This window comes from Canis aureus, chromosome 13 (assembly GCF_053574225.1).
Source record: "Canis aureus isolate CA01 chromosome 13, VMU_Caureus_v.1.0, whole genome shotgun sequence".
NCBI classification, from domain to species: domain Eukaryota; kingdom Metazoa; phylum Chordata; class Mammalia; order Carnivora; family Canidae; genus Canis; species Canis aureus.
In genome coordinates this window covers 31,532,686-31,552,791 of record NC_135623.1, presented here as the reverse complement: position 1 = coordinate 31,552,791, position 20,106 = coordinate 31,532,686, and the positions used below count along the sequence as shown (strand labels likewise).

General features: G+C 37.7%; 1 protein-coding gene across 5 annotated transcripts in view; it reads right to left on the bottom strand.

Moving 5' to 3' along the window:
- TMTC2 (transmembrane O-mannosyltransferase targeting cadherins 2) overlaps nucleotides 1-20,106 on the bottom strand; it is a 388,467-nt gene that overhangs the window by 76,720 nt on the left and 291,641 nt on the right. For all 5 annotated transcript variants that reach the window (XM_077845667.1, XM_077845665.1, XM_077845669.1 and 2 more), the window contains one exon: nucleotides 10,088-10,169. In XM_077845667.1, coding sequence (XP_077701793.1) covers nucleotides 10,088-10,169 — 82 coding nt within the window. The remainder of the gene's footprint in view (nucleotides 1-10,087; nucleotides 10,170-20,106) is intronic.

The window sequence follows — 20,106 nt, the reverse complement described above, 5'->3', positions numbered from 1 at the left end:
TTACTCTTTAAAACCAATCAATCAATCAATCAATCAATAAAACCAATCTATCTCTCTCTCTCTGTTCTTCCCCCACTCCCCTCTCCCTCTCCACCTGAGCAGCTCAGTTGGTTAAAGGGTTTTAAGCATCTGACTCTTGATTTCAGCTCAGGTCATGATCTTAGGGTCATGAGATTCAGCCCAGAGTCAGACACTGAGTGGAGTCTGCATGAGACTGTCTCTCTCCTTCTCCCTCTGCCCCCCAACCCCTGCTCCCACACATGCCTTCTCTCTCTCTCTCTCTCTCTCAAAACAACAAAAAAACCAACCCTAATCTCTCTCCCGTTCCCTTCTATTAGTTTTGTTGCTTTGTGTTTTTGTGCTCTTGGCAGCCTGATTTAATAACAGCTCTGGTTTACTGAGACAAACCCAATGTGATAAACGTGCAGTAGTTACTGGCCAAGAAAACAGGTGGGCCAGATGAACACGGAAAGGATGCCCAGGAGAGCAATCCAGACTGCTCACTTTGAGGCTGGGAAGGCCTGAATCTGTCCCTATGTGAACATGAGACCAAAATTTTGCTCTGAATTGGACAGGTGGCAAGGAAGGTGTCTACCGCAAAGGAGATTAGAGGAATGCAGGCCAGGGCTTTGTGCTCAAGTGCAGAGGAGGTCAGGAAGGCTAGGGATGCTTTATTGCATTTATTTCTCCCCTGACTCTTTCCAGAAGGGTTATGAGATGCCAGAAAACCATTGAGGGAGTTATGAAGACTGTCAGATGGCAGGTGGGAAATAGAGGGAGGCAAGGAGGTCAAGGAGGGGGGGTACTGGGGAGGAAGTAAAGACAAAGAAGGGAAAGGAGGAGTGTGGGGAAGGGGCAGGGAGGGAGGAGCAGCCTAATCACTAAAGGTGTCAGTAACCTACAGATTTAATAGAGATCATGTGCACTGTATAAGGAAAACCAGCTCATGCGAGGCTTCAACCATCTGAAGAGTCTTGAAAGATGAAGGGCAAGATGTAACTAGATGAGGAATGGGACCTCATCAGAGACACAGGGATGAGTAGTGTCAGTCCCTAGACAAGGGTGGAAGGAAAGAGCTGAGTAGGCATGCGGGCCCAGACACAGGGCAAGTAAGGGAGTGCCTGGGGACTCACTCAGGGTGCCAAGGGGAACCAAGAGCCCATGCGCCCACCCTCTGCCTCAGAAGAGCTCCGAGTCTTCCCATCACCCTCCAACACCAGGTCCTTGGGCTCCTCTGAGGGATTCATTTACGGATCTGTCACTGAGGCACACAAGAGCTAATGACAGGGTAGCGAACTTCTGGGAACAATTGTTTTCAATTAAGTGGAGGGGAAAACATAAACAAGAATCTCAAAGTGTATTCAATTGCTAAATCGAAATAGCTAAGACTGGAAAAACAGGATCTCCTTTTTTCCCCTCTCTGCCTTCCTCCCTTTCCCTCCCTTCTCCCTTTTCCCCCACCCCCTGCTCCCAATTACTTGTTCCTTATAATACTCATTCTTCTTGCAAGCCATTATTCCTTTTCCATTATCTGTCTGCATGTTGATGGATACAGATTCCTCTTTTTCTTAATACCTAGATTTTTATTGTCTCTTCTTCCCCTCATTTCTGTCTCTTTTTCATATGCCTTATTCAAAACTTTTTCTATAGGATTCGTTCCTCCCCCAAGATAATTCTTACGGGCTCTCTTAACATTTTAAGAATAAAAAATGGCCGTTGTGACAACTTACTGAGCACACAGGACATGTGAGTTATTTTATAAAATTGTAAATGAGTCCTCGGCAACCTGAGGCAGTAACAATCATCTCCAGATTAAGAAATTGAGGAACAGAGAGGCTAGCAAGAGGTAGACCATGCTCAAGGAATAATCAACAGAGGGGCTGGGAGAGCCTCCTGCCAAAATCCACTGTACTCTCTACTCTGTAATCTAAAGCTTAACTCAGTTCTTATCCTCTTGCTTTTGTGGCTTCTTGAGTCCAGTACAAAGGCAGATTCAATGTAGGGGCGCCTGGGTGGTTGTCAGTTAAGTGTCTGCTTTTGGCTCAGACCATGATCCCAGGGTCTTGAGATGGAGCACCGAGTTGGGCTCCCTGCTTGATTGGGAGACTTGGTTGAGAAGCTCCCTGCTTCTCCCTCTCCCTCTGCTGTTCCCCCTGCTCATGCTTGTGCGCTCTCTCTCTCTCTCAAATAAATAAAATCTTAAAAAGAAAAATGTGTATACGTAAATTGTCGCTATAGTTTGAATGTCTGTGCCCCCTCCCTTCCCCTCACCCCCAGTTCATGTTTTGAAATCCTGGAGCCACCATGAATGGGATCAGTGTCCTGATGATAAAAGAGACCCCGGAGAACCACCTTGTCCCATCCACCAGAAGCAGAGATGAGAAAAGGAAGGAGTAAAACTAACTAAAGGTCAGTCCATCCTTCTGTAGTCATTCTTTTATTGCCAAAATACTGATGGGCTGTCTTCTTTGTGCGAGGCACTGTGGCAAGTGCAGGAATCATGATTCTTTGATTCTGAGCCACAGTTTCTTCACTTTGCAAACAGGGATAACCTTGCTGTGGATCGGAAGGAGTAAGTGAGACAATGTCAGTGCCTTGGGTGGGCTGAGGTCTGGTGCCCTGTCTCCTCGTGGTTCTTTTCACTCCTCTTTCCAGGAGCTCCTTCCCTCCCTCTGTACCATTAGGGCTCTCTTTGTCTTGATGATGTCAAGCTGCCCTTCCTTCCTGAGCCTGGTAAGTACTCGATTATGAGAGCTCCATGAGTTTCTCCACCAGCAGTCCTCCAAAGCCTCCACATTCTGGGTCTTTGCCACCACTGGGGACCCACCAGGCCTACACTGAGTAAGAGTGTATCTTTAAAAGTGCAAGACAAACCATTAACACATCACGGGCTTAAGAGTCAAAGGAGGTTCAAATCCTTCCTCTGCCAACTTGCTGGGCCTTCAATATTGTCACATACACTCTTGATACCTTAAATCCCATACCTGCAAAATAGGGGCAATATTATTTCTGCACAGTGTTGGATTAGGGAAATGACACAAGGTATGTTAAAGCACCCGGCGTTGGTGCAGAGATGTAACTGTTGAACACTGAGCTTCAATAACGGCAGTAGCATTAAAGAGCACAGATGTGCCCAGCAGGACACCAAAAACCTTTTTCATGTAAATTCACAAAACTCTGGAGTCAGGTCATACCATATTGCTTGACTTAGTCATCCTAATATTTAGTCATCCTAATATTGTGAAATATCTTATAATCCTCGTATATTTTATAATAAGAGTATCAATAGTATTTCTTTTTAGAGTTATGTGAAATATAATCCTCGTATATTTTATAATAAGAGTATCAATAGTATTTCTTTTTAGAGTTATGATAAAATACGGTGGGTGGTATGGTCTGAATGTTTGTGCTCTTCCCAAATCCGTATGTTGAAATCCTAACACCTAAGTTGATGGTAATTAAAAAAAAAAAAAAAAAAAAAAGGAGGAATGATTCCCAACTTTCAGTGTATTTGATACGTCATCTTATGTATCATTAAACCTCCCAACAGAGCATGTATGGATGGAAAACGCTCTGTTAATCTCTTCTATTGAATAAGAGACAGTGTAGTGTAGTAGTCAGGAGGGCCCTGGGTCAAGTGCTGCCTCTACTATTAACTGGCACTGAAACCTTGGGTAATTTACCTTACAGCTTGCTGACTGCACTTTCCTCATCTGTGAAATGGAGACCATCAGGTAACCTCCTGACTTGGCTTTTGTGGGGATTAAATGAAAATTCCATGAGAACTGCTCAGGACACAAAAGTCCTATGTAAATGCTTGTGATATTGTTACATTTGATGAGTTCATCATGGAATATGGTATTTAATAGAGAATTCTTTTTATTCCTTTCTTATTTAATTTTTACATATTACATGTTGAGTTCAGTTAAATAATTTTAGGATAATTATTTAATTTTTCTGCTATCCTTTCTACAAACTATCTGAACAATAGTTTAAGACATTTTCACATTTTATCAAGTATATATTCCTTTATAATGTACTCATCAAAGAAAATATTAGAAATTAAGCCCATAAAAAAAAAAAAAAGGCTAGAAGAGTCCAAAAAAGCTAAAACATCTATTATTAACATTGGTTTTCTTTTCTTTTCTTTTTTTTTTCTTTTTTTCCTCAAGAGCATGCATGTGTGTGTGTGGGGTGGGGGCAGAGGGAGAGAGAGCATCTCAAGCAGGTTCCACGCCCAGCACAGAGGCTGACACGGGGCTCAATGTCACAACTCTGAGATCATGACCTGAACTGAAATCAAGAATTAGACACTAAACTGTCTGAGTCACCCAGGTGCCCCTTGCTTTGCTTTACTAATGATGTATTTTGTAAAATTTAATCACCCTTCATGTATAATAACATAGGCAGTTGTCTCTGTTATTATATGTTCTTTAGAAATTTAACTTAGGATGTTAAATATTTCATCAAATGGAAATAACAGTAATTTATTTAATCATTTCCCTCTTTCCAGCACATGTAGAGGTTTTTTTTCCATTTTTGCCTCTAACATTAAATAGCAAGGCTGTGCTCCAATTATTACCTTTTGTGGATAGTCTTAAACAGAAAAAAATTTTTCTTAACATACATTTTCAAGAGAATTACTGAGAATAAATGCTAGAGTAACTTCAGGGAATATATTGTTATTTGAATGTTAATTTCTTTATTTCTAATGAAATTCTCTATTTACCTATCTTTTAAATTTTGTTATATTTCCTCTTTGGGGAATTATTTGTTCATGTCCATTGGTCTTTATATTCTGTTTTCCTTGTAGTTTTACAACTTCTTAGGTCTTAGGTACACTGATGTTTTATTTTGTGATTTTATGGAAATTATTTCCTAACACTTAACTGTTCTTTAACTGTATTTCTTTTGGAAATACATTAATCCTTTAATTTTTCCTTTACTTTTTATTTATTAGCTTAGAAAAACTCTTTCCTGGTTTTCCCATTTTATTCATGATCGAGTTTTAATTCTAAAAGGCTTTGGAAAATATCTCACATAAAATACACACAGGTGTGAAGATTAAATAATAATAACCTATTATATGCATTGTAGAAATAGCAAATTTTAAAATTGCTAAATTTAATACAAAAAAAATGTAGTTAAGAAATGAAATAGTTTAGGTAAGAAATGAAATGACATTTAGAAATATATTCTAAATAAAAGAAATATATTCTAATTATACATCTGTGAACTGTCTGTGCTGTCCTTGGAGCAATAAAGGGACACAAATACTGATATTTTAATAAAATATTTTGGTCTTAAGCATTAAACATAATCGTATCTCAATGTAATTTTTGCAAAAACTCGCCAAAAATGTATTTTCACTTTGAATCAAGGAAATACCATTATTTAGTTCATGATTTATTTTTTTAATTACTCTTGAGGAGTTTATGACGTGATTAAAACAAAATGTTCTGATACAATCAACCTTAGTTCACTTCCATCTACTGACTAGCTTTTATTATAAGAAAAAATAACTACGGACCTCTTACCAATTCATCCTATCACATATTTTCAACTTCTGTTTTTAGTGTTCCTTGACAAAATATCAAATATAACATTTTAATTTTCTCCCTGACCTACTTTTTTAAAAGTTTTTATTATTTATTTGAGAGAGAGAGAGCATGAGTGGGAGAGACAGAGGGAGAGTGGAGAGAATCTCAAGCAGACTCTGTGCTGAGTGTGGGGCCTGATCCCAGGCTTCATCTGATGACCTGAGCTGAAACCAAGAGTCGGGTGCTTGCTTAACTGACTATGCCAACCAGGCACCCCCAGGACTTACTTTTTGAAATGAAATTTAAGAGCATGCTGAAGAAAAACAGACTAAAATATTCATAATAGAAAGTTCTGGACTTAGAAGTTGAAAGAGCTGGACTCTTCGAGTTCTTTTCCCACTATGTATATTGAAAATTTCTGATCCAGGGAGTCATTTGGAAATTCTGAACTTCCATTATTTCAGTCAAATGGAGTTGAGATCTATTCCTACCTCACAGGAATTACATAATGATCAATAAAGATCAGGATAAATGTAGTATGATATTTTCAGGATTCTAAAATTGTTAAGTAGAGCCAAATAATAATCCAGATAATCACAATTTTAAAAATTCTATACTTCTCTATGGGTTCAAGAGGAAGTAGGACCAAATGACTGCTCCTCTGTATTAGAAGTGATTTCATGGTTGTCTGGATCAGCCCTCTTCCATTCCCAATGCTTGAATTCTTTCTAACATTCTTATAAACCCACAGTTGAAAGATCTTCAAAGGGCATTTATTTCATAAGCTGGTGGCTCTCATAAGTTGCATTTTCCTCCTTCTATGGAGCTAGGATGTACCTTCTGAGTTTCTAGCTATGGTCCTAGTTCTGTCCTTGAACTATCCTCCAGACATATGTTGTGCCTCCTGCATCCAGCACTTTCTGTTTTATTGTTCTCCAACATATCCCCTTGTATCTATAATTTTTTCTCGTGACTCCTACTACTCATTAAAATATAGTTTCCATTGGAGCCATAGGAAATCCATGAAGAACCCCTTGATTTACAGGCCGACATGACATATCAAGGCACCAAATCCTCATCTTTGACATTTATAAACTAAATTCTATAAAGACTTCACATGATTTGTTTTATACGGACATGGGATACACTATAAGCTTGATGACATATGAATTTAACATTATACTACTACTGATACCATAGTCTGAAACCTGCTTTCTACACATTCTTTAAATTTTTTGATGAAAGATCAATGAGAAATTTGAGAATATATTAGCAACAACATGAAATCTTAGTACTGAAAAACATTTTAAAAGGCCACATCAACTCTCACACTTTATGGATAAGGAATCTTAAACCCAGAGATTACAGGCACTAGAAAGCCCTATGTTTAACAAGCTTATTGAATGAGTTTTCTAAACCTATCCTCTTTCTTTGTTGCAAGCCAACCTGAAGAAAAAAAAGACAATCTGCCACGCATCCCTTCCTCCAAAACACAAATCTAGTGGATTAAATATACAAATAACTGACAGTACTTTTAAACACTGCCTTCTAATGGTCATTGCAGCTAATATAGAGTCTATAATTCCCTGTCTCATCCCAAATGGACAATATTTTTTAAGTCACTTGTATCATTAACAAGTAAATTAAAAGCACATAAACACCCAGGAGAATGAATTTCCAGTAGAACAAAACTTACTCATGCTGGTATTTTCATGGGCATTTGCAAAAGTATTGAAAAAAAAAGATACAAACGACATGTATATTTTATTTAAACATTTGTTTTTAAGCTGAGGAAGTATTATTATTCATTCAATCTGTGGGTATAAATACCCTAAGAATATCCATCACCAGTAAGTTGACGGAGAACTGATAGGAATCATAATATGTACTTTCTTGGACAAGAAGTAATAAAAATGCTAATGGAACAACTTTTTGGTCTATTTTGGAACCTACATTCAATTCTAAAATGGAAAACATCTCTAACTGAACTTAACCAACATTTATTGCACATTATCGTGAGTAGGGCAATATGCTAGACATTGATAGTGCAAAAATGCAAATCACACTTACAGATTCCAAATATCACCTCTTCATAAATGTTCCCCTTGACTATCTGTTGTCAAGAAGCACCCCATCTCCCATCACACCACCTTCAAAAAATGACATCACCCTATTTATTTTGTACATAAGCACTACTCACTTTCTGAAAACAGAACAGTACCTTGCACCATCAGACACATCTTACACACATGAAAATGAATAAAAATCCTTCCCTAAACATTTTAAGCTGAATTATGATTTATATGCATTTGGAAAGGACCTACTAATCAAAAGTATCTATCTACTTTCCTACCTATGTATCTGCTTGTGTATCTCCTCATGTTGTGAGAGAAATGGAACATATATTAGAGAAGAAAAGGCAATAGCAATTATCAAGGGAACCAAAGGTTAGTTACTTTCAACTAACTAGGACAAACCAATTGTTGCATTCTCTAGGCTTTGGTCGACTTACTTGTACATCAGAGGGATTCTCTAAGACCATTTAAAAGAACTTTTCAGTTCTAAAATTCAGTCATTTGAAGTAGATTTCCCCAAATTAAATGTATATTTTTTATAACATGAGCACCAAGCACTTAGTTCTGGGCTTCCTGTCCATTTGTGGATTATTTTCCCTTAACTACTACTTTTTGATACATCTAGAGTCTTTCTTATTTTCCATTCCAGAGTGGGAATAAATATTGAAAATGTTTCATAAAATTACAGGGAATTATATAGTCATTCCTCCCATAGAAGACACGTGTACTTCTAGTAGTGTATGTGTGTTAAAAACTTTAAAATAATCCAGGAGTGCTAAGAAGAATCTGTTTTGCCACATACATTTACAGAGTGTGTGTTATCACTATTTTTCAAATAACTTATACAATACAGAATTTGTTGCACTTTCTGTTAAAACTAAATCCAAAAATTTCTCTCTCTGGGAAAAAAATCAGGAGGATGATGTAATATTAAAAAAAAACAACCATAAATAAAACAACAGAGTGGGTAAAGACAGATAAATGAGAATAATAAAGAGGCAAACTCTAAAAATGAACACATGATTTTTTTCCCATTGCAATTCAAATGAAGCAATAATGAAATGTAAAGGAATAGACTGTGAAAAACCTAAAGCATATAATAAAATTATAGGAACAAGATTAGAAGATGTATTAAGTAGAATTAGTTTGAGGTAAAGGAAGCGCAGAAGGCAAGATGGGGAAAAAATTCTACTTCAAAAGATTCAATAAGAAGAGGTTCTTTAGCACTCAGAAAAATAATCATGGGCCTACTTTAATGCACAGTAGGGGTGCCCAAAATAGCATGCATGAGAAAATCTCATTTAAAATACTTCATATGAGAAATCCTGTAAAAATAAAATAGATTCTGCAGCAAACTTAAATTAGTTGACTGCCAACTTAACATGGCAATAACTGCATCGTGAAACAAAATCCGGAGTAGTTATGCAATAACCTGTGTGAAATTATAGGCTGCATTATGCTGGAAAGATAAAGCATCCCAACCCTAGGATTATAAACATACACGCAAAATGTAAATAAACAAACGGACCTGTGGTTGGTAACGTGTATCCTCTGTCTTACTTTTTCCATTTTTCCACTCACAGCCTGTCACTGAATTTAATTTTCCAGTTGTAAGATGGAAGAAAGAATTATCTTTAAGAAGGGTATTAGCTTTATTTCCTCAAGATTTAACTACCATCTATCCTTCAGTTTACTACTTGATGATAACACATCAAAGACAAGAATGATTAAAAAATCATTTTTCCCCCAAAGGATCAGTAAAATTAAGTGCTTTTTGGTTCCTTGAAAGCCATGCCAACTACAAATCTGGTAGAAATAAGTACATCTTACCCAACATCAACCAGCTATATACTTCACCTCGTTTAACACATGACTCACTACTAATGACAGAGTGGAGTGTGACAGAGCTGTTATTTAAGTTTATTCTGGACTGATTAAGGCCAAGACTAAACTGAATGAGAAAGCTGATTTTCTTTCATACCATTTACAGTTTATCCTTGACCCCAATCTCAGGTATCTTGAGGCCCGGATACATTTTTCTTTTCTACAAAGCAAGATTTTGTGGTCAAAATGTAAACCTCTAAAACTTCAAAATGATATGGTCAATGAAAAATACATTATCATTTACAAATAAAAGAGGGCTAATACTCTGGTTCCATACCTTGCATCAGGCAAAGAGCAAGATGCTTTTCTGATGAGACCTTATTTACCCTTCACACTGGACTTGAAAGAAACAGCTGTGAAAATGCCTCTCCTCTCTGAAGTCCTATGAAAACTACTAATGGAAAATATAATGCATAGCCCTTGATAACATGATTGCTTGGAACGAGAAGCTAAGACTACAGCATGAGGCAAAATCTGCAACAATCAAGTCCATGCCCTCTCAAAATGTTCTTTGCCAGCAAATCCTAAAACTTACATCAACATTAACAGTAAATGTGGGGGACATGGAAAAAACTCTCAACCACTCACCATAATGCATGTAACAGTTTCCTTTGGTGGGATCCAGCTCAATAGCCTTCAAGAAGAACTTTTCAGCCTCACTCTTACGACCCTTGAAAAACAGAGAAAATGGATGATTCAGCAGTAGATCATGAAGGATTCTTTACCTCCTGGGCCCAAATGAAGTAAGTAGACTGAGGTCTACTTAGTAATCATCTCTCTCTCTCTCTCTCTCTCTCTCTCTCTCTCACACACACACACACACACACAGTGTTTTTATCTAAACAAGGATGATCAAGGAGAGTATTTGAGACACAAGACTGAAATCAGAATCCTGGGAAACACCAAGATTGGAAGAACAGACAGTGAGAGTGAGTTCACCAAAGAGATCAGAGAAAGGCCAGGAAGGCAATAGAAAAGAGCTCCACAAAAACCAAAAGGATGAGATAGTTTTAAGCAATGGTGGAAACCATTATTTGCATTTTCTATTTTATTTTCTTCCTTCCATTTGTTTCCTCTTCATTTCTTTTTCCTTATTAAAGAATTTGGATCATTTTAGCTTTTGACATGATTTGTCCTAATGGTTCACTTTACATATGAAGAAACTAGGTCACGGTTTGTTGAATCTCAAGCAACTACTGCTTATTCTTGCTGACGTCATTCTGGACTAAAATATTCCTAAACCAGGATTTTAATCTGAGGCTGGCACTTCTTCCGAGATATAGTTTTAATTTTAAGTAAACATGACCATCATCCTCAGAAGAAAATAAGCAAAAAGTAGGGAGGGGGGGAGGCTTCTATGCAATACATGGATTTTTCATGAAACATTATCAGTCTTAGCAGATCCTGAAACTATATATTCCTTACCGGGTTATAGCTTCTGAACCAAAATTGCCTACAGAGTAACATAAAGGGGTGGTTTGGGGTAGAAGAGCCCCCAGAAGAACTTTCGTGTGGCAAGTCTGTCTTGTCCTGCAAGGTTGGAATGAAGAGCTATGCCTTCCAAGAGTGGCAGTGAGGCACTGGGTGGCAGAGGTGTCCAGGAGTCATGGTATAGAGTCAGGGAACTCATCTTATCTTCCTGTTCCTTCTAACTTATATACTACCTATCACATGAACTTTAGGCAACATTTTTCTCTTTCTTCAGCTGTATTTCTTAAACCACTGTTATGGAGATAGATCTTCCAAAAGTAGAGGTGTGTTGTTAACCTAAGAGTCTACGTTGCATTCATCTTTGACTGATTTTTCCTTCCCCTACTCCTCCTTTTTGTTGATCCACTCATTTAAAAAATTCACTGTTGCTACATCCTTTATTCACCCATTCCTCTAGCCAGTAGGACCCAGTCCCCATACAGCTTCTATCCTCTATAGCAGACAGCAGACACTTGACATTTTCATTTCTTCTTTCATTTTAATAATGCTACTCTGGTCAATAACATCTCTTTAACTAACAAGTCTTGCCAAATATCCAGTAATTAAAATCTTAATTCCCTGCAATATTTTCTCACAATATTTTAACTTCAAAGGAAAAGAAGGAAAGTACAGGCAAAATGCTCCCTGTAGAGACCATACTTTCATTAGTAAGACTTCGCAAGACTCTTACAAAGGGAAGAGTCCTTAAAATAATTAAATAACTGTGGTGAATCAGGCAGTGTAATGAGTGTAATGTGTAAGTTCAGATCATCGATTCTAGGCAGGCACAACAGCGACCCTACCGGTGTAACCACGTGACCCTTAGAAAACTGTATCATCTTTTAGCTGTTATGTTTTCTATTATAAAAATGAAGATAGGTGGAACACCGAGAATTTCTAGGGCAGTGAAACTGTTCTGTAGGATACATTAATAGTGGACACATGTCATTCCATATCTGTCAAAACTCATCGACTATATTAACACAGTGAATCAAATGTAAACTCTAGTAAATATGTGTCAGTATTTGCTCACCAATGGTAACAAAGGTACAACACCAATGCAAGTTGATAATAGTAGGGAAACCATGTAGGGTGGTAAGAGAGTAAGGAAGTATATGGGAAATTTTGGCTCAATTTCTAAAAACATTCATTATTTAATTGATTCATTTATTTGAGAGAGAGAGAGAGAACACAAGTGGGGGGATGGGCAGAGGGAGAGCGAGAGACAATCCCAAGAAGACTCTATGCTGAGCACAGAGCCCAACCCCATGACCCTAAGATTACAACCAGAGCCGAAATCAAGAGTCAGAAACTGAACTGACTGCGCCACCCATGCGCCCCTCGATTTTATTCATAAGCCTAAAACTAACTGCTCTAAAAATGAAGTGTAGTCTTTTTAAAGAAAAGATAACAATCAAATCTATTTTATAACATTAGTAGATTATTTGAGATGAAACATATAAAGCAGTTAGTATAGTACCTGGGTATACTGTAAGTTTGTAAAAATGTTAACTACTGGTCTATACACACATACAGTATGCATTAGAATGTAGAATTCTGAATGTCAAAAAATATGTTTTGTTATATATATAGCTTCAGAAACACATGGTCAGCCTTTAAATCATCAGAAAATTATGTACAAATAAGTTGCAGAAGATAATAAAAGACACAAAATGAAAATTATCATTGGTAAAGAGTCTGTACAAATATTATACGCAAATATACAAAGGGTCTGTGGACTCTCTTCCACTTAAGTTTTTCTCTCCAGTGAGAAGAAACTGGCTCATTTATCAGTGTCACAGTAAATGGGGTTATAAAATGCTTGTGTGTAGTCCACTGGCAAAACAATAGTACGTAGTGTTAAAAACATGCATCAGATCTCAAAGGACAATGGTTTCTGGTTGCTCAGTGGACCAAGTTATTAAAGGCAATGAGTCCCAACACCTCCTACATGCAAAATAAACACACTGAAGACCAGAACATTCTTCCTGGGGGGTGCGTGGAGGGGGTAGGGGAGTGCCAAACCATCATGCAAAAACCTATCTTTCTGCTTTGATCACCCTTTAGTCGAATGTCAAATAATGAGGAGGAAAATCAAGTCCTCACAACAGTATGTAAAATCAAGAGTCACCCAAATGCATAAACCAACCATACGCACATATTACTGGGTCTTGGGTAGAAATGCAGTGCCTGGGAGGTTAATACTATGTTTAATCCAATTTATTCTTTCAACTATTACTGTTTTAGAGAGAAGGCAGTTAAGAAAGTGGAGAAGAAAATGTCATTTCTCAGCAAGTTTTTCTTGGTACTTTTTAGATTTTGTCAGCATTTTCTACAAGCAAGCATTATGGAGTAGTCACTGGTTGTCCTAACTCCTCACATCAGGCACCATTACTTATTTCGTATATTGGTTGGTGTTTGAACATGTGTGGTGGTTTGGAAAACCCAGTAAAAGGGACTGTGGTCAGCTGTGACAAATAAGGGAAATGTGAGTTGAGAGGCTCAGTTTCTACCACCATCTCTGTAACTTGTTTATGTGCTTGTTCCTTTGTTTTTGTTGGTTAAAAATTATTTACTGAAGGCCTACTGTTTGCCTTGCACAGTTCTAAGGAACGGCGCTGTAACTGTGAACAACCCAGACTGCTTGGCCTCAGGTCCTAGTTGCAAGAGGCGCATAACAAACATATAACCCAATAAGCACTGTGGGCAAACAATTTCTCCAATTCTCATTGAAAGAACTGGCCCAGAGACAACAAGCCTGCATTTGAAATTTGCTGGCTCGACTTATTTAACTGTGTGATTTGGGAATATCTTTTATAACATCACTGAGTCTCTTTTTCCTCACTTTGGAAAAATAAACATGATTAATACCAATTTTGGAGGGTTGTTAAAAAAAAATAAAAAATCATATGGAAACAACAAGCTTCGGACAGATCGTATAAAATTCTGACATCCTTTGATATTTCTTCCTTCGATCTTTTCAAAAGAATTCTTCCTTCCAACCTCAATGCCACTATTTGGTTCCTAATTACCCAAATTTAAAAATCCTTTTCTAAATTTCATGTCATGATAGAAACTAAATTTCACAATTTTTTTTCTGTAAGATGTCTCTCATTCCTAACACTTTCCCCTGCCTCAAATAAAAGCCCCTCTTCATTTCCCACCTAGAATGATACAGATTTCAGGTGTCCTGACTCAATAAACCTCATTTCATTAGATTTAATATTCCTTAAGTGAAACTGTTTTTATGTTTTGTTCTTGCCCAAAATTATTTTAAAAGCTCCTAGTTTCTGCTCATTCTACTTAATAATCAATTTAATTCTTAAAATCTAAAACAATCCTGCTCAAATCTTCCTGGATAAATTCCTATATCTTATCAATTTCCTCATCTGCCTTAGCCATAGCTCCCATGTCTCCCCTTAAAAATTATTTCTTCCAGTCTGTAACGTTGCTCACTTTTTACTTATTCATATGCGTTTTTTGTTTCAAGTCTTTAAGTGAAGCCTCACTTTTCTATAAAGCTTTCTTTGATGGCCCCAACTGCTAGAAATTTCCTTTTTCTTTTAATTGTGATGATAGGATTACTCTGCAGAGTCCTTTCCTACCTTTCTAGCTGTACCACCTGAACGCTAAGATACCAGACCAAATCTTTTACATATAAAGTACTTGGAAAGTGGATATTTAACTTTTTGCAAAATTGTAATTCTAGGTATTTACAGTTTATACCTGTCATTCAGTGTACCCACACACAAAGTCAGTTAAAACAACAAAAACCCAGTATCCTGGAAAAAAAGAGCAGTCGGCGATGCAGATTAAGAAGTCAAAGACATAAAACAGCTAGAGAAATTCTTGGTGAATACTCTTTCTTAACATTTGAACTCAGAATAGTCCTAGATTAGACACTTTGCAGCTAGTACATTAGTGCTACATTCAAGCGTTGTGTAAATATAACCAGTCAATCAATAAATAGGCTGTCACTATTATCTTTATAACTTAACCGTATTGTCTTTATATAACTTAATAGCTTAGAGTTATTCCTTAGTTACTTAGTTCACATATTCACACATTTTCAGGAAAGTACAGAGCAGTGGACAAAGTAGTAATTTCTTCATTTCACATCTGGAAACTTAACATGAACCGTTGCTTATAAAACCTAAAAACAGGGACGCCTGGCTGGCTCAGAGGTTGAGCATCTGCCTTTGGCCCAGCGCGTGATCCTGGGGTCCTGGGATCAAGCCCCACATTGGAGTCCCTGCAGGGGGCCTGCTTCTCCCTCTACCTTAGTCTCTGTCCCTCTCTCTGTGTCTCTCATGAATAAATAAATAAATAAATTAAAAAACAACAAAACCTAAAAACAGTTCCTCACAGCAAGGCCCATTTGGAACCAAAGATCTACACCGTAACCAGAGACTACCTGTGTCTTCATTGTTGCCAGGAGTACTGATTAGAATAGCACAAAGAACAAACCAATTTCCCTTCCATGTCTCTGCTCCTTATTTAGAGGCCACTGTAAGTCTAGTATAGAAGCCTCCTGCAGTTGTGTATCTAGTGGGCAGTTCCATGAATTTTAGTGCTCACTCTTGGAGGATGTTTGACAATTATGAATAGTGGTCATTTTTCACAACCAATTACATTCACATCTTCATTTCACATGCAAGTATCTATCTAGATGGACGATACAGAAGAAAGGAAAGCAGCCAAACAGGTCCAAAAGCTTAAGGGTCGTTTGGTAAATGTATTGTTTAAACACGGATTGTGGTTTAATGAGCACAAAAGGAAGGAAAAGCAACCATAAAGATACTCTTGAAAACTTAATTTGTGAAGACCACCATTTACAAATAGAAAGAGCATTACTTGATGGTCTATTTTAGCATCACTGTGTTTACGTATGAAGTGTCTGTAGGAAATAAAAGTGTCTCCTCCCCAAAAGACAAAAAGAGGCATTTAAAAAAGCCTAACAATTCAACTAATTTTTACAAACCGAGATGATTCATATCAAGCTGTTTAATCCGATATCCCTCATGTCACTGTATATCATCAACCAGAGATGACTTCAGTTAGAGGCAAAGCAAAAGGGTGGTGGTAACTTCCACAATGAAATATTTCATCTCCATGAAATATAGGACTAAAATACTTCTCCCACCAAAATATCAGGTATCTAAAAATCTGACCATGACATTTTTTTTTTTTTTAGGGAAGGAATAATATTTCTTCCCAGAAGCTTTAAAATAGAATAAGAAACAAAAATGAATGTGGCCAAATAGCTTACTGAAACTAACTTCTTTCTCCCTGAACTGTCCTTTTAGTTCCCCTTTCTATAAGTTCCAGGCCTTTTGTGACCTCTTCTCCTAAACATCCCAAAGCAGAAGCTGCCTGAACGATACTTGGAATATTTTGTAGAAGGCCTAAACTCATTGAAAAATTGTGTCAAACGACACTGAGGGAAGCCAGCGGTGGCAGGGAAGGCCTCACAATGCCCAGGGGCAGAATGCAGAGTGGGCGTCAAGAACTCCACAGGGAGAGATGCTCTGTTCGCTTGCCTAAGCAAGACTGCATCCCAGAACTCTCAACCCGAGCAAAACTTCCCTGAAACCCAAACCCGGGTCCTCTTCACAGAGCCATCAGACTTCAAAGTAAAGGCATCAGTTCCAGCCAACGTGACCAGGGCAACCTGTTTCCCAGCTTTTTTGAACACTGTTGAGCTCCTCAGATTTAGGTGAACCTTTGGAAGGGGAGGAGGCCACAGAATTGGCTGAAATTAAATGGCTGACCAAGTGGCATGAAAGACTGCAACAGACTGAATTTCATTCAAGGAAGATAAAGAAGTGGATTCTCCACATATAGTTGAGTTATTTGGCCTGAAAGTGAGATACATTATATGAACAAAATAGGCATAAAGGAGCAGTTTCAAAATACCAAAAAATAATGACTAACATTGCTATAAAAACATGCAAAATCTACTCAATATTCAATTTATCTAAAACGCAAATTAATATACTGAAGTGTTATTGTTCATCTGCGAAGGAAGTTCCCTCAAAATAATAGAACTCAATATTACTGACGGTTCATTAAAACAAGCACTCATACGACGAACAGCAAAAATACAGCAAAAGTGTGGTGATATCTTGCTGGGGAGCAATATGATATATATCAAAAATCTTTAAATCAGATATAGTTTGGCCAAACAATTCTATTTCCAGGCACTGGTTCTAAGGAAATATCTATAAATACCAAGAAGTGGCTATTCATTTTCATTGCGGTATTGTTTATACAAACTCAATATCCATCAGCATGGACTTGGTGAAGCAAATACCATTTCAGTGAAATGCTATGTAACTATTAAAATAATTTTCTAAAAAAATATGTGAACCACAAGAGAGCTATGTGATTGTAAATTGTAGTTTATGTCCTAATTACTTTTATTTTATTTTTTTAAGAGAGGGAGGGGGAAGGGACAGACAAAAAGGAAGAAAGAGAATTTTAATCAGGCTCCATGCCCAGCTCAGAGCTTGACGTGAGGCTCCATCTCACGACCCTGAGATCATGACCTGCCAAAATCAAGAGTCGAACACTTAACCGACTGAGACCCCTGGGACCCCACATTTAAAAAAAATGTAAAGAATATCTTTAAGAGGAGCCTCATCCTTCCTGCATCACTGGCTCTTTTTATTCCTGAGGTTTCAGAGGTGAATGAAAGGGTTGGTTCCTGGGTATTTCAAGAGTAAGAGGGAGAGAAGTGCCTATCTATGGAGGCTGTTAAAAAACAGTGCTGCTTTAGAGTCCAACACGTGTCTTGAGAACACAGTGCAACTTAGCCTACTAAACGAGGGAAAGGGAAGGTTTCAGAGATGTGACATGTCACTCCATAGAAATGGAATTAGCTCCTGCCATGGAACAGGCTGTGTTCCAGGTCCTAGTAATCAAGACAATGTTCCTGCCCTCCTGCAGTTGATATTTTAGTGGTAAATGGATAGTTTTTATACATCAGGAAGGACGCTGTCTGTTACTCTTAAGAACTCTGGTGAAACTTCACGTAAGCTAAGGGAAGAGAGCCATATACAAATGGGGGAATTTTGAAAAATGTTCCAGAAAGACCATTAGTGACATGTGAGAGGTGATCTAAGTAAAGGAAGTAAGCAAACCATGCGAAGATCTGGCATGTTTTGAGAATAAGGACTTAACAAGAAAACCAGTATGGTGACAGTGGGGTAATACCCACAGAGAATCACAGGAAACGAGCGTGAGAGACAGGATGGACGAGATTGAGTAGGGCCTAGGACGCATTGTAAGGAGTTTGGAAATAATTTTCCTCTTCCAAAAATCACAGTTTTGATAGTGGATGCCACATGTTGCCTTGATTCATATAATTTCCTTGGTGTTAACTAGGAAAGGGTCATACAGTCTCTGAGAACTCCAAAAAATATGGAACAGCTCATGAGTGTGTAAACCTTACACACTCATTAATCCTTTCTGTATCAGTTCAGTTTTAGTGCAGGGGATGCAGAAACATGCACTGGAATTCCAAACACCATGGATGATTTTACACAAAGGTATAATCTGATCAAACTTACATTTTTATGAAAACACTTCACATTTTGGGTGGAAAAGTGTTGTTGTGGGCCCAGAAGGGAAAGCAGGGAGACCATTTAGAAGATTGTTAATACCCTGTGGGAAAGACTAGGGTGGAAGCAGTGGAGGTGAAAAGATGCAGTAAGATTTGGAATCCCAGGGTGATAGACGGCTGATGGACTAGACCATAAAAACAGAAATCAGAGACAACGCTGCATCCATTGTGGCACCCAGGGGAAGGCAGGTTCACGAATTCAAGTGGGAAAAGTAAATACACAGTGGAGTCATCAAGTTCTAGTTGACTGAGATGTCAGGGCAAGAGAGTGTGGAGAACTAATTAAGGTAAGACTGGCCAGAGAGGAGGCCATAGACCAAGCATTGGCAAGAGGAAAGAACACCCATTACCAGGTACCTCGCATGAGAAGAAAGTAAAAGAAAACGTGCAAGAATGCCAAGAGGCTTGGGGGGGGCGGGGGGTCAGAAAAAGAAAAATGAGAAAAACAAAACAAAAGGCACTTTTAGATTTTAATATTTTCAATAAAAGAGAAAATACATATCTTACAATAACTGTAAGCAACCTGCTTTTCATAAATATTTAAAATAGTAATTTAAAAGTTTTAAATTATACTTTGCTCTCTATACTGCTTTGACATTATGAGTAAAAAAGTTAGATTTATAATACAAGCAGCTAATTTCTAAAATATGTAACTAAAGGTGTTTAGCTTACTCAGATTTCTTGTTATATTACAAGTGTTCATTTCCTTTCTACATCTGTTCACTTGTGTATTTTCCCTTCAAGCTTAAAGAGGTCATCCACACATACTGCAAGAACATTTCAGTGGGAGATAATTAATTTGATAGGATACAACCACCTTGTAAGCTCCATCTGGGCAAATTGCTTAGGTTGTTACGTTGCATTGTTATACTAAGGTCAGTGTCAAGTTAAAATCAACATATTACCATCATTCTTCTCTATCCATAATATTAGTTGATAAGAAGAATATTCAGATATTTTATTAAAATGTCTGATGAAGTGGTGAGGTAAAAATTTTGTTTGAACCAAGTTTAGAATTACATTACGCATAAATATGTCCTAACATTTTACTTTAAAACTTTGCTATTTTTGGGGGGCACTTGGATGGCATGGTCAGTTGAGTCTCTTGGTTTTGGCTCAGGTTGTGATCTCAGGGTTATGAGATAGAGTCTCCCATCAGCATCCATGCTCACTGGGGAGTCAGTTTGGAATTCTCTCTCTCCCTCTCCCTTTGCCCCTCCTCCCTCCTCTTTCTCACAAACAAATAAAATATTTTAACCCCCCCCCCAAAAAAATATGCCAATTATTTTAAAATATTAAAACTGGCTATTTTAATTTTATTTATTTATTTATTTTTAAAGATTTTATTTATTTATTCATGAGAGATACAGAAGCAGAGAGAGAGGCAGAGACATAGGCAGAGGGAGAAGCAGGTTCCATGTAGGAGCCCAATGTGGGACTCGATCCTTGGTCCCCAGGATTATGCCCTGGGCTGAAGGCCACGCTAAACCGCTGAGCCACCCGGGCTGCCCAA